Below are 15546 nucleotides of genomic sequence, written 5' to 3' on the forward strand. Positions count from 1 at the left end.
GAAAATGACCTATCGTTTCGCTAGATAAGACCCTTATTCCTCTTTAGTATTGTGTAGAGCTAATTGAGCTGCACTGAAACTGTGAATTTGACCTTCAACCGTTTGGTAGCCGTTGAAGTCCACTATAAGGAGAATACACCTGTAACGTTTTCATCAAAATCCTTAATTTCTTTTCGACTGAAGAAAGAAAGACGTAAACATCTTGGATGACATGGGGGTAAATACATTATCACGAAATTTTTATTTGAAAGTGAACTAATACTTTAAATGCAAGCAAACACATTTCCGGTTATCTTGGTGCATTTAACTAAGCGGTTGTGCGAATGAGTCAACTCGCTCGTTTGTTCCACTGTAGCGTGCAAAAAGTCACTGAATGAATCAGAATCGGTTTTATTCTGCTATTGAACCTATTCAAAAGATTCGAGTCAATAAATCAAAATCCCCAGCACCTTACAGTACTGTGATGATAGTTATCTCACTCTCTCTGTGTGTGTGTGTGTGTTTGAGTACATGGGGTGGGGGTATGATGCTATCTCTCTCTGCTTAACTGTTCCATGATGAAGATGATTTTTTTCCGGCTAAACTAAATCTCTGTTTCAGCCACATATATTACACAATGCCTGTGCATTACAAAACATACTAAGTTGAAGATATAACTTTACTTAATTAACAATGGATGGACAATAAACTGCTGAAAAACATCAACAAGAACTTAAACTAAATTGGTTTGCTGGCCTTGGTCTCTCAGCTTGGTCCATCCGGTGTGCTGGCTGAGTTTTAAAAGCGCTTTTAACTTTGAGCCCAATTTTGCACTCTTGTTTATCATAAATAGGTTAACATGCTGCATCGCAATGATTTCATAAATTGTACGCACACTCACTCCACAGACATCTGCAATTATTCACACTGGACTGAATTTGACAGCCTTTGTTTGGATTGGGTTCAATAAGGAACGTTGCAAAGGCTTTATTGTTGTCTACTGCCATCTATTGTTCAACTTCTTGAATTAATAGAGTAGCTACTATTGAAACACAACACAGATGGCATTGTCTGGATCAGTCATTTTGCTTCATTGTATTTTCTCTTTTTTTGTCCACATTACACAAATGCATCTTCTGTTTGAAAAGAAAATATCATTAATAAGTAAGAGGGAAAACAGTCTCATCACTTTTGGTGGGGTTCACAGTGTTGACACGTTCTTTGAACAGACTAGGAGACTAACAATTTCCAGTCACCATGGATTTGTACAATCACAACAGGCTACATATCACAACAACAGAGGCTTTTGTATGTCTGGTAGTCAAAGGCAACAGCAACTTGGTAACTTATTTTGAAGTCTTTATAGCACTCTGACACAACTTTATCAGCTGTTTAATGTTTGGGAATTGCTGACATTTAAACCTGAACATGAAGATGTGAACTTGGGCGAAACAGTAGCCTTTAGTTGCAGATGAATGAGGCCACAGATCTTCAGATATGAAACTCCCTCGATGATCACAAGTTTTCATGCTATGTGAACAGGTTTAAATGTTAGGGATTCCCCACCATCAGACTTCTGATGAAGTGCCACGGAGAATTAATTCAAAATTAGTTGTTAAAAGACATTTGACTGAATTCTACCAGACATAACACAATGACCTGGATGTATAAACATTTTCACAGACAGAGACTTTGTCTAAGGCATTAAAGAAAGATGGTCCATTTTCAAACATATTTCTCTTTAGTTTGAAAACCCAAACAGCCAGAGGCCACTAATGTAACAGAAACACAGAGAGATAACAACAGTCTGGAATTGGCAGTATTTGTAGTTCTTAGTGGTAGATGGTGTTTCTTTTTAAGGCATTTCATTAAGTCTTTTATGCACTCACACAGAATATTATAATGTGGTAGAATAAATGAAGTCCAGCTGATCCTTTAAACATGATCTTTGTGGTGCTTGACAAACTAGAATCAAGAAGAAGCAACACAAATTACGAACAACATCGCCTCCTTATTGGATCAGAGGAAAGATTAGGAAGCCACCCAACACACTATATTACAGACTTACTGTATCTCCACAGTCACAGACACGGACAAATTGTTCAGTAATTTCATCCTGCAGCCACTATGAAACTGATTTCGCAAAATCACAGTTTTTATAAACATCATAGATTATTCAACATCATATGATAAAATAGAGGGCAACACTTTAGAGAGAATAACAGAAAATCATATTAGCACCTCATTTGCAGGCTTTCTTAATGAACATTTGACCAATCCGACACAAGAAAGGAAGCTCTCATTATTTACAGTGGAGTAAAATGGATACATTCATGTTGCCATAGTGGATCACATTCTTAATCACATTCGATGGAATGAATTAGGAAATGGAGCGCATAATAAATCTGATTTTGTGTAGAATTCAACTCTGCTACCTAGTGACCACTAACTGTTTAACACATAAAAAAAAGCTTGGTGAATCCCACATAATTTAGTGGGTATGTGTGAATGCCCCGGAATGTTTTGACAGGAAGGAATAAGGATTATATTCATACACAAACCACGTTAATATCATGTAAGTGCTGCAATTTCTGTATGAGCCGATCCGGAGGGCTCACTTCTCTTCTTGATCCATGATTTGGACGTATTTTTCTTCTTTAGTCCCCCAAACCATTCTGTGAGCCCTTCAGATAGAGCTCATCCTGAGAGAGCTGCCCGTCATAGCTCTCCATGTATAAACTACCACTACTGCTGCTGCCGCTGCCCAGGAAAGTGCCTACAGCCCGGCCCTGCCGCGCGTGCCCTACTGCATCGCTGAAGACTTTGTTTATCTGCTCCTCAGAGGGCATCCACCAGTCAGGATTAGAAGCACAGTGCATCCGGATAAACTCTGTGAGAGGGAACGCCGTGGGGCAGAGATGGATGAGGGAGATAGAATGTTTGAGTTGCTAAATTAAGTTTGCATAATTATCGCACTGATAATCTGATTAAAAGTAGATGCTAAAGAAAGTTTTAGCTCACTACCTCTGAGACAAGTGACCTTGACGGGGTTGAGAGGTCTTCTCTCTGGCCCCGGCTCCCCTGTGTGTACCGAACGTTTCCTCTTCCCCAGACCGCATGAGTATTTGAGCTCATCTGTGGTGAACACAAACCGGATAAGGTAACGCAGGAGCCGCCGGCCATCTTTTTTTGAGGAGTTGACTGCCTCGTCCCACTGCTTATTGGTGATGAAGAGAGGATAGTTCCCCAGAAGCTGTTTACTGCCCTATTTAGAAAAGACAGAGATTATGAGATTATAGAAATCTTTAATGCGCTTTAATACATCAACATTTAAAGAGACGCTGCACTAAATACTGTACCAGAAAACAGGCAAATTTACTATACAGAACTGAAACTTTACTGGGATGCTAAAAGATTCTGTTGCTTTTAGTTTTACGTAACAGTCCTTCAAAGTGATATTTTCATAACCCCAGATTAGACTTCAATTTGACTGACAGTTTCAGTTCTTTTTCCACTGGTAATAGTTTCTTGTGTAACCTGTGTCTGTGTGGTTTTCATGACTATTAACATTGACTGTAACATCACTGAATGGTCTTTTGTCAGGCTCACCTCGGTAAGCTGCTCTTCAGGCTGGGGCTGCACAAATTGGTTGTAGTGCTGAAGAACAGTCTTAAAAAAGTCCAGAACATTCTGGCAAGGAGCTGTTAAAGACAAAACTTGTTGGCTGATGAACTTTTAGTTTTATTTAAACCAATCAAGCTGTTGTACATAAGCAAAACACAATGTACTGTTAAGAGTGCACAGAGTATTTTTTTTTTCCAATTAAAGTTTTATACCTTATGAATCAATGCATACTACTTATTTTGATATTCTCTGTGGCCCGGAGAAAGCTGTTGTAATCTTAACTATTTACTGTTGTTTCCTTTTTATAGTGGCAAATACAAGATAAGCCAAATGTCTTGATAAACTTTTCAGACACTTTTCAGTTGTGGAATAAATTAATCATAGCTCACAAATACACTGTGAAAAGGGAATTTTCACAAAGGCATCCAAAACGGAAACTTTCAATAATAACTTCAATAATTTCCACTGCAAAAGTCAGATATGTGATCAGCTTAGGAAGAAAATATAATGCTATATTTGTCTTAATTTCTCCGCTTTCAAATATTACACTACAGACTTTATTTTGGTGGCAAACAGCAGGTAGACTTTAGAATTTCTCTTTTGTTGACACCAGATTTTTAAACGAATTCTCTTTACAAATTTGTGTAATGAGAATCTACTGTGTCTTCAGCAAGTTCAATAAATATTTAGTGAACAGAATGAACCCCTTTTAATTACACTGTGCACCTTTAAAAGCTTAGAATAGTAATAATGATTTTGTGGGAAAAAAATGGCATAAATTTGAAATCTTACAGTGAATTATGTGTCTAATATCAAGAGAAATAAAACCAAATCATCAAATTTCATCAAGTTTAATACCTGGTATATTGTCCAGTTTTTGTCTCAGTTCCTCGTTTTCCTGCTGTAGACTAAGAACTTCCTGTTCCAGCTCCATGCAGCGTGGACAGCAACCTTCCTCCTCATCTTCCTCAGGTAGTGTGGAAGAGGGGTGTCCATATGATTCAGACGGTGCAGGTGAAGCCCAGCCGCCCAAGTTCTGCCTTGGGGACCCTGATTCAGCCTCTACCGGGCGACTCCGTTCACTGTCTGATGACTGGGGTCCAGAGAGCAGGTAGTTCTGAAGCGACTCTGTGAAAATCTGGAGGAAAGCAGAAGTCTGCTGCTGGTTCCAGTGGTTGCCCGGTTGGGTCTCCTCACCTGTGTTCTCCAGGGATGAGTCCTCTGATCTGGGCTTAGAACTGAGCCTCTCTCCTGGAGACAGGCAGCTGTTCTCCTGTTTTATTAGAGAGGTGATGGAAGAGGATGGAGGGACGAAGGAAGGCTGGGGCTCAAGGAGCCGCCCGTTGCTGTTGAGGAGGCTGAGTACTCGACTGCACTGCTGGGCAAAAGCATCCAATATGAGCCGGTTTTCTGAAGGGAAAATCAAAATCACAAATAAGGACACAAGTATTGTAGCATCAGATCCTTTGATTGATTTTTCATATTCAAAGAACCAGTTCAACCGTTACTGAAATTTGAAATGAAACTCATTTATAATGTATTTTAAAACCTGCATGACATCTGTTGAAGTCAAAAAGAGATATTTACAGTAGAACTTTTCTATACTACCACAAGTATCAAGCAATTTTCAAGGCAAATTTTTCAATTTGAATTTTTACAATGCTTTTTTAATACTATTTTATACTTTTTGGAACTTGGATATTCTATTAATGTCTCCTTTGGTGCTCTAGAGAAGAAAGAATATAATATCCCTTTACATTTCTTCCCTTAATATTTATGTGTATTTTTGGCTTTTTTTTACTATTCTGTTTAAATAAAACAATCTAATAATAACTAAAAAACATTTTTTTTTTTTATTTTTAGTATTTTTTGAATATAGTTTTTTTTTTGATTTTTTATGTGCTTTTTTTTTTTTTTTTTTTTGTGTTTCATGTCCTCCGTTTACAATTTCCATCATTTTTATCTTTAAATCTGCAACTAAGTCCTGCATGCCTACAGATTTAGGAGATAAAGATAAGGATGCTGCATCTGTACACACACACATACACACATGCTGTCACTCTTCTAATAAACACTATTCATATCTTCAAAATCCTCTAAATATGATGAGAAGAAGCAGAGAGAGATTAATAAAAGGAAAATGCTGACCAACCAACCGCATACAATTACTCTGTCTCCCCACAGCCTTGTGGCCGCGCCCAGATGCAGAATCTTAAGAGGATGATTATGAATTTGCCACTCTCACACAAAGACACAGGGCAGACAATTATCAGCTCAGGCAGTCGCTGTGGCACCCGTATGACTGACGGGGCGCGAGCCTCTGCCGTCGCCTGGATGTGTCTATCAGGCTTGAGCAGATGTGGCCATTTATTAACATGCGCAGCATCTCTGTTTACCCCCAGCAAGATGGATTTGATATCATTCTCCTCTATCTTACCCTCTCCATCCTCCTTTGCTGCTGTCGTTCTCTTTCTTTCCTTTCACTTCCCCTCCTTCCTTCTCTCCCTCCCTCTTTTTCTCCCTCTGTTATGCCACGCAGAGTGAGCCTCATGAAATTTCATTAAACACAACGTGCTGCAGAGCCAAATTTATGAGCCACATTTATTTTAATCACAATCCTTTTCGAGGAGCTTTTAAATGCAATTTGGATTATTGCACTGATCTCAGAACTGTGTCCTTGGGTGTCTACGGCTCCTTTCCCCAGGGCTAGAAAGATGAAACCATTAGTATTGTTTGATTGGCCAAAAAAATCCCCCATGTATTCTTTTGCAGTGGATATTCCATAACAATAAACCAAAAAGGGCTTGGTATGAAATTAGAATGCACTGTTTACAAACAGGCACTGTGAACTCTGATCTTCACTGAAAACATCTACTGCATCTCCAACAAGTGCAATTAATATTTAGTGAACAGCCTGAAGCCCTTTTAATGATGCCCAGGTGTATTTCAAAATGGAATCTGCATGTTAAACGCTATATAAAAAACAAAAAAGTTACAAGGTTGATCTTAAACCTTCCCACATCTAATCTAATAACTCACATGGAGAAAAACAGATCAGCTGAATGTTTGTACAGACACTGAGGCACCCTGTTGTACGATAATGACACAACTTCTCAATCTGTGAAGGCCTGAGGCTCTGCTGAATGAAAACTCTTGCAACAAGCACATGAGAAACAGTTACTGAAGTTGACAGGTTTAGGTAAATCAGAGAGCTGGTGAGAAAAACAAGATGTTTTTCACAAATTCATGCTGGGAGCATCTTAATGCAGTGCGTAACGAAATCTGACAGTACTTGATGAGACTTTCATTTTTATGATAGATAATCTCTGTGATCATGAGATCAGTGTTCACATTTCACTGTAAAACTTTATCACTGATACTCATGACATATTTCTCTCTCTCTCTCTCTCTTTTTTTTTGGCAATATGAGAGATTTGTGAACATTTTAGAAATGACCTAAGCAGGAGTGTCAGCCACTGTGTTAGTAACATAAAGATGTAAAACAAGGTTTTGGTAAATATACCACAGTTCGACTCACAGTGTCATCTATAACAGATTATTATTAGTATTATTGATTTATTATGCCGCTGTTGTTGTTATTTTTTCCCTGTCATTATTTTCGGGTAAAAACTAATGTGAAATTAAACATGTCGCATCATTGGGCGTAGGTCCCAAATTGTGGCTTTAATACAGTCTAAAAATAATAGCAATCTTCGTAAAAAAAAAAAAAAATAAACACCCCAAAAGTTAGACACTTCAAGTCTTCAGCTTCGTGACGGATAAAAGTTTCTGGGCAAACCTGTTCACTCACCTGAGCTTATTCCATAGGTGCAGTCTGGAGACTGGTGGCTGAGCTCGGCGCGACACGCCGGGTATCTGTCGGGCTCCTGGCCGGCGACCCTCCTCTGGCTGCCAAATGATGCCGCGGCCGTGGCGCTCCCCGCTGATGCCGCGCTGGATGTCGCGACTCTGCTGCTGGGCCTGATTTCGCAGGGGAGACGGTGCTGCTGACTGCTGCTGATGGAGAGGGACGCTGGTGGAAGCGGCACGCGCTGTGAATACTGCTGCTGCTGATGATGACTGAGATGATGAGGATGGTCTCCGAGCTGCGGGATGTCCACCATTGTGGGTCTGTCATATCTCGCCTTGCCCGCCGCGCGCTTGCTCGGGAAGGTCTTGAGGGAGCTGTACGGACTACGCTGCTGCTGCTGTCTGCAGATTTTGGGCGCAGAGAGACCTTCGTCTGCCGGTAGCATCTCCTCCTCCATCTCCCTCGCACTTGAGTGTCGTTCTGTCCCGGTCTGGTTAAATCAGTTATCCCAGTGTCTCGCCGCCTTGCTCTGTGTCTCAAACACTTCTAACTCTGTCTGAGATACTCAGAGGGTGGGTGACTTTACTGACAAGTCATTGCTCCAATCCCCTGGCGGTAACAGCACGCGCTGGCTTTCATTCTACCAACAGGGGAATACCGGTGTTCTGACAAATAATGCTACCTATCAGATTATGCTACCAACACTGTATTTATCCTACTGTAAGGGTAGGTTTAGGGTTGGGGTAGGTGTACATGTTAATAAAGCCTCACACCTCATTAATATCACGCTGGAAGCAAAATCTGATAGGTAGCACAAATCGTCAGAACACCGGCGGCGCGTGCATGTATGTGGCTTTCGCTCCCATCAGTGGGAGTGTCAGATAAGAGGTGCAAGATGATATAAAGAGGTGTGTGCGATGCCTCCATGTTTTCTCGCTTAGCCATGTTGTCTATTATGAGTGTTACTTGTTTGTTTTTTAGTCTGTTTGTTATTTTTAATCTGAACTGACTGAAAAAGAAGAAGAAGAAGAAGAAGAAAAAAAAAGAACTTTAGGACTTGTCAGTGACAATTGGAAATACAAATGTAGTGTAGATGCCAATATAGGCTAGATACTTAAAGGGATAGTTCACCCAAAAATGAAAATTTTGTCATCATTTATTCATCATCATGTCATTCCAAACCTGTATAACTCTCTTCTGCAGAACACAAAATAGGATATTTTAAAGAGTAGTGATAAGTGTACAACACTGGAGCCCACTGACTTCCATGGTATGGACAAAAACAAACAAAATACACTGAGACATTTCTCAGAATATCTTCTGTTCCACAGAAGAAACCACACGAGGATGAGTAAATGATGACAGCATTTCATTTTTTTTTTATAAAATGTTTAATTTGATATTTACTATTACATTCAATTTAGAGAAAAAAAACAAAAACAAACCACAAATATTAAATTATATTGTGCAGATAAATAAATACATGACGTTCCTGTCTACTGTCTTACTCGCTGGATGGAAGCAAAGCAGGAAATGAGTTTTGAAACTATGTTTTCGAAGGCTACGTGAATGGAAAGTTTGTGATATATATATTCATACAACAGTTACTTCTCGGATCTGACTGACTGAGAATCTTTCCAGCCATGTGATATTGTACCAGTATCAGCATAGGAACCGTTTCTTCTGGAATTTGCCACTGGCTCTGATGTCCCTTTAGTCAGTGGTTAAACATAAGATATAATTTGTTTTGGGTATATCTAATGGTCTAATATCATATCTAATTAAAATATTAAGGTATCTTTATAATGAAACTTAAATTTGCTCTCAGCCTAAAATATTAATATTTGTATATTAATATTTTAGGCTGAGAGCAAATTTAAGTTTCATTATAAAGATACCTTTAGTCAAAAGCAGTGAGCAGTTTTTTTTGTTGTTGTCTTTTTTGGTTGGATAAACAGTCACTTTAAGGCATAATGCACTTATCCAATATGATACACATGTAAATTCTTTTCTCAATTATTCATATTCACTTGAGAAACAACCGACTGTTTCTGAGGACACTTGCCAAAATGGTATTTTGACATAATTTTGTATGTATTTGTCATACAGTTTCGTGTTGTGCTTATGCCTGTATGGCACTCCTCATGTGATATTGCTCATACATACATTTTAGACAAAAAGAGAGCAAATTTTGTAAGTCATATATTAATTACTTTTAATTTTTTTAGCTTAAGTGGTGAATATTAGCTTTATGTAATTACATCCAGTGAATGACAGCAGTGTTGAAAAGGGGAAATAATAATACACCGTCAACAGAAGGAAATATGCATCTGCTGTGGAAGAATACTGACTATTTATTTATATAAAAAAAAATGCTGATTCGTTTCAGAATCAGTACAGTAAGAGTAAGTGTAAGCAGCCTTCACACCAGTGTTGTACCAGCAACAGTGGCCAGAAGAGGGCGACAACATGACACTAATTTAAAGGCAAACCCTTCTCACCCTTTTCCAAACGACTGAATGAATACGCCAATGATAATTCTGAGAATATAAATATAAATTAAATGACCAAATGCAATGAAATAACCAATTTAATTTTAAAGACTCTCCATGCTACGTATATATGAAACTTAAGTAAACCAGAAGGAAACTGCTAAAAAAAAGGCAATAAAAAAGAAACAAACAAATCGTTCAAAAAGTTGTTGGACACAGAATACAATCAGGTCTCAAAGTGATTGTCCATCTTGCGTTCCCTGGGCCACAGGGCGCAGATTCAGCTACATGAATGCGCACGTCAGGCCAGCCAACGGCGTGCGCGTCATTGAAACGGAGCGGGTGCGAGTCTAAAACAAACTTACAGCAGCACATTTGGAAAGTGGCTTCAGAGCAGACGCGCGGGGCTCTGAGCAGCCAGAACGTCTTGGGGGAGAACGGCAAGATAGGAAAGTGTTTTTAACAGTCTTTTGAAAAAAATAAATAAATAAAACACCAAAACGTATAGGTGACAGTTTATTATTTTACATTCACATGTATATTAAAACATTCGCTGAGTAGTTTACAACTAGACTAAAATGTCAGTAAACAGCGGGAGCGGATGAAATGCGGACAAAATCATGGAATTTCTGGAAGTTATATTTTAAAACAAACCAAGACCGGCGCTGGATAACTCTTCGTTTTGGATTTGGACAACAATCCCTGGATTTAACTCCAGTGACATTTAGATCTTATGAGCTAATGGAGTATTTTCCTAAATCAATTCAAATTCGTTTACAGCTCGCTTAACCCCAAAACGGCCAGTTTATCGGGCGCGCTCTGTTTGAGAGGAACTGGCGAGTTAAAGCGCATGTTGCCGGTATGGTGCGCCTGCTCAGTTGCCTAGTCTTGGGGTATTTGACATGGAATCTGGGGATATCTGATGCCCGAGGAGAGTACTGTCACGGCTGGTTAGACAGCAGCGGGAATTATCACGAGGGCTTTCAGTGTCCAGAGGACTTTGATACGGCGGACGCGACGGTGTGCTGCGGGAGCTGCGCGCTGCGCTACTGCTGCGCGGCCTCGGATGCGCGCCTCGATCAGGGGACCTGCACGAACGACAGAGAAGTGGAGAACAACACGCAATATGCTGCCCGTAAGACACAGATGAACTTATAAATAAAAATATCTCAGACAAAAAAAGCAGTAAAATAAAAATGCATTATGTAAAAACATTCAGATAAAAAAGCTGTAAAAGTAACCAACTATTTATTAAAAATACTCATTAGGCCTATATGTGTATGATTCAGATAACTGACCAAATATGCTATAAAGTTTCTACTCTAGAAAAAAAATGTTACCTGCAAAGTTTAGTAGTTTTATCCTCTTACTATTAACTAAAACCAAGTACTATTGTAGATATAGCATAGTATAACTTAAATCACATTTTATTATAATCAGTAGGCTAAATAAACTACCTGACTAGGGATATCAAATTAAGTCATAATGGCATCTGGTTGAATTTTTCATAATAGTTTTCTTGTTGCCAGCAAAATGATCATATTACAGAATGGCATCAACAGGATTATGGGATATTTTAGGTCTTAGGAATTAAGTGTATTACAGAAGGGCAATAAAGGGATTTCAGGCACCTGTTATAATGTCTGGCAGAGCAGAGGTTAACCTGACACACCTGCAGTCACTGGAGAAAATGTTCTCATCATTCGAACTTCTTACAACAATTTTTCCTTTCTACAAGTTGTCAAGTTTTCTTGATTTCTTCATCAGAAATTAAGTGCAATCATTCTCATATCATTTAATCTTAATAAAGTCAATCTCAACAGTCATTTAATCTGAAAAAAGTAGCCTATATGTTCACAAACATTTAGTTTAACATGAGAGTAGATGATGTTTCAAGATGAAAACCTGAGGATGCCAAAAAGGAAATGTACAGTAGGTCACTACTATGTATCTAATTACCTTTAAGCACAAACTAAATATTTTTAAATCAGTGTATTTTTTACAAAGGCTTCATTTATGGTTTAGATAACCCATCAACTCTAATCTGTTTGACCTTATCATTATTCCTCATTCCACCTAATATACTGATCTCAGCTATAAAAGAATATATGCGTAAGTAGTTATGTTTAATGTGAAATAATGTGTTTATGTTGGTAACTGAGAAAAACTGGGCCCTACAGTTTCTTAGTCTTTACGTTTACACTGGATTCAAAACACATTTGGGTGTGTTTTACAGCCATAGCCTCGAGCAAATGAGGAGTATGTGCTTTGAAAAGGCATGTAAAAAAAATAAAATAAATCTTGCCAATTTAGATATTGAAAAGATTTTATTTTGAATAAATTACAATGCAAAATAAGCAGTAGAGTTTCAGATAAGAAAACAGGTACAATATTTAGTAATTATGTTCTTTGATTCTTATACTGTATATTCCCTATAAAATAACCTTTTAAAAAGCAATTAATGAAATATTAAGCAACAACTCACACATTTGAGAAGCAATAATTTACAAGACTAAATATTAACAACATTATTGTCCTGAAATATTTTAAAATTAGTAGTACACTTAAAAATTAAAGGTTCATTATTGGCGTCTATGCTTCCATGAAGAACCACAGAAGATAGCTGATGTTAAACATCTATGAAAACCTTTCCATTACACAAAAGGGTCTTCAGTGAATACAGGATCTTCAGATTATTACAATCTTCTTCACACTAAGAAAAAATGGTTATTTTAAGAACTGTTCACTTAAAGATTCTTTGGAGAACCAACAATGATTTTTCTATGGCATCACTGTGAAAAACACCTTTTGGACCCTTTATTTTTAAAATAGTAAACTGAGGAAGATCACGGTCTCTCTAACCACTCGTGCCGTTTCTCTCTTTCACAGAGCCCATGTATGTGCCCTTCCTGATGGTGGGCTCCATCTTTGTGGCGTTTGTAGTGGTGGGTTCTCTGGTGGCCGTGTACTGCTGCACCTGCCTGCGACCCAAGCAGCCCACACAGCAGCCCATCCGCTTCTCTCTGCGCAGTCAGGGCGAAACCATCCCCATGATCCTCACCACAGCCCCTCCCAGCCTCCGCACACCATCACGCCAGTCCAGCACGGCCACCACCAGCTCCAGCTCAGTGGGAGGAGGCAGCTCAATCCGGGGAGACGGGCTGGGACAGTGCTCGCAACAGCAGCTCCTGGTGGTCTCCTCTTCCACGGCCTCCACTCCTGTGTCTGTGGCTCCACCTCCTCCACCGCCCTACATCTCCCAGCAGGGCCTGCAGGGCAGTAACTCTCTCCAGCACACGCACGCTCACAGCCAGTTACAGCTCCACAACCAGACCCTGCAAAGCTCCGGCTTCCTTCTGTCACAACAGTACTTCTTTCCCCTGCCGCAGGAACCGTTCTCCACAAACAAGGGCTTTGCTGACTTCAGCCAGAGCTGACCTGGGGTACCCGGCTGCTGCTCAAAAGGAAACGGACACCAAGGAATCTGTCACACACAATGCCGTTGTTGTAGACTCATATTACAGGGGCTTCTGTTCACTGTTCAAGGAAATAGGCACTAATGTATCTTTCAGCAAGCTCAATTGGCACTTTGAGACCGCAGCTGGAATTTAAGAGCCACGTGGGCCACTAAAGCTGGTGAGATAGTGAACTATCAATCTGACAGACACTCAAGTGCTGGATACAACATGCCAGAACATGGGCACCTAAATGTACAACTGATCAAATCTCGTATGCACTTTCAATCTGCTTATTTGATGAAAGACGTCTAATTTTTTTTAAAGAACTCCAGCTGGTCAATGACACTCCACTGAACATTTAGTCTCTGTATTTGAGATAATTTTATATGTATACTGTATAGACATTACAAAAGGAGGACAGAATCTCATGACAATCTCAATCCTATTTTAGGGGTCCTGCACACAAATGGTGCATTGTGTGAAGGGGGTTTTATAGAAATTATCTTTATTTTTCCAAAGGGTCAGATTAAAGGTTTAGCTGCCAGATTGAGACAAAAATTGTTAATAATGTTTAAAACAGGCATTCATCATGCATTATTTCTGCTCATAATACATAGAGTATCAGTCACATAAGGAACAGGTTAACATCACATGAATGTACAGCTACTCTTGGGAAAACCTCTGTTTTTTAAAGTTTGGAGAACATTCATTCTTCAATTTTGTATAATTTGTAGCAATCTGAAAGCCATTATTGGCTCAGTTTCAGATTACTTTGGCAACACAGTTTTGTTATATTTAATATGAGACGTTTTGTAAAGGATCAGGTGTATCTAAATGTACAGAGCAGCTGGAAGCTTGTGACGAGAGAGCCTTCAAATAAGTATTACAGTCTCGAACCAACAGTGTTTTTGAGCTAAATGAAACTCTTATCTTCCACCTGTGGTTAGTTGGTCTCATCTCTCTGAAACAACAGGAATACATCAGATATAAGAATGAAAGAACATTCAAGAAACTGTACGACATCACTTACATAAAAGGTTCCGTTTTAGAACAGGCTGACTGAGAATACGTGACATTCCAGTATCCTGTTACCCAAGAAGGGAAAACTTGTTTTAACCTATGGACTAATTCTTTTTAGGGTCACAGCCACAGATACGTTTACATCAAGAGCAGCCAATGTAAATAAACGGCTGTTATTAAAATATGGAACAGATAACAACTCTATTAATGTCACTGACCAACAGAGCAGTCTGAATGATAGATTTAAACTACAGGGGATGTCATCTATTTGACATCTCTCCACCTTTTCCTGTTTAGATTGATATCACATCCTGTTTAACGCCACACACGATGACCAGCTTCAATATAATTTGTCTTTCCACTCTAAGAGCAAAATTCTGTACAATGCAACCATCACAGAAAATACTTGATGCTTAATATACATACACTACTGTTCCGTTTGGTCTCAAACATTTTTTTTTTTTGTTCTGAAATAAATTAACACTTTTATTCAGCAAGATGATTTAAATTAAAAGTTATCAGTCAATACATTTATAATGTAAAAAATAAATAAATACAAATAAAATAAATGCTATTCTTTTAAACTTTCTACTGATTAAATAATCCTGAAAAAAAAAAAAAAAAACGGTTTCAACAAAAATATTACTTAGACAAATTTTGTCAATAATAGAAATAGTCTCTTGATGATGGTTATGGCAGACTATATTTCGCATTAAATATATTTCACATTGGACACTGAAGATGTCACAATAACAGAAACCAAGCGTTCAAAAAAAAAAGGAAAAAAAAATAAAAAGTCAAACGTTTGTGGAATACATTGGGTTCATGGGAAGTGCCGGGCTGGAGTTTGCTCATGATCAAACAGTGTAAACAGATTTTGGTGGCTGTAAACAAGACTTCAAGATAGATTTGAACACCCTAACTGCCCTTTGAAGAGGATCAGCAGTACACATCCTGAAGAAGTGAGTATTAGCAAGTGCTCTGCAGGCAGCGAAACACTAAAAGGTGTTTTCAAAGAGGACACGAAATCCAATGCATTAAGAGTTTACTGTCTTTTTAAGACAAACATAGCGGCCAGAAGAAGAGATTTATGCATGCAGGGAAATGTTTGCTGAAGTATCATTTAATGCTTGTGTAAAACAAGCTAAAAAATGCATTGGTC

The 15546-nt window shown here is 38.7% G+C and overlaps 2 protein-coding genes across 2 annotated transcripts; one reads left to right on the forward strand and one right to left on the reverse strand.

The window, feature by feature from the left end:
* Window positions 1-1051: 1051 nt before the first annotated feature.
* On the reverse strand, window positions 1052-8322 carry LOC109103493 (BEN domain-containing protein 4-like). The gene is made up of 5 exons (XM_042770067.1): window positions 7415-8322; window positions 4462-5013; window positions 3589-3680; window positions 3004-3244; window positions 1052-2869 (listed from the first exon to the last, which is right to left on the reverse strand). The coding sequence occupies exons 1-5, from the start codon at window positions 7869-7871 to the stop codon at window positions 2637-2639; spliced, it is 1575 nt and encodes a 524-aa protein (XP_042626001.1). The 5' UTR covers window positions 7872-8322; the 3' UTR covers window positions 1052-2636.
* A 1874-nt stretch (window positions 8323-10196) lies between these two features.
* LOC109086651 (protein shisa-3-like) lies at window positions 10197-14299 on the forward strand. Its single transcript, XM_019100954.2, has 2 exons — window positions 10197-11041; window positions 12796-14299. Exons 1-2 carry the CDS (start codon window positions 10768-10770, stop codon window positions 13341-13343), a joined length of 822 nt encoding a protein of 273 aa, XP_018956499.1. The 5' UTR covers window positions 10197-10767; the 3' UTR covers window positions 13344-14299.
* Window positions 14300-15546: the final 1247 nt, after the last annotated feature.

Source organism: Cyprinus carpio, chromosome A14 (assembly GCF_018340385.1).
Source record: "Cyprinus carpio isolate SPL01 chromosome A14, ASM1834038v1, whole genome shotgun sequence".
Classification (NCBI taxonomy): domain Eukaryota; kingdom Metazoa; phylum Chordata; class Actinopteri; order Cypriniformes; family Cyprinidae; genus Cyprinus; species Cyprinus carpio.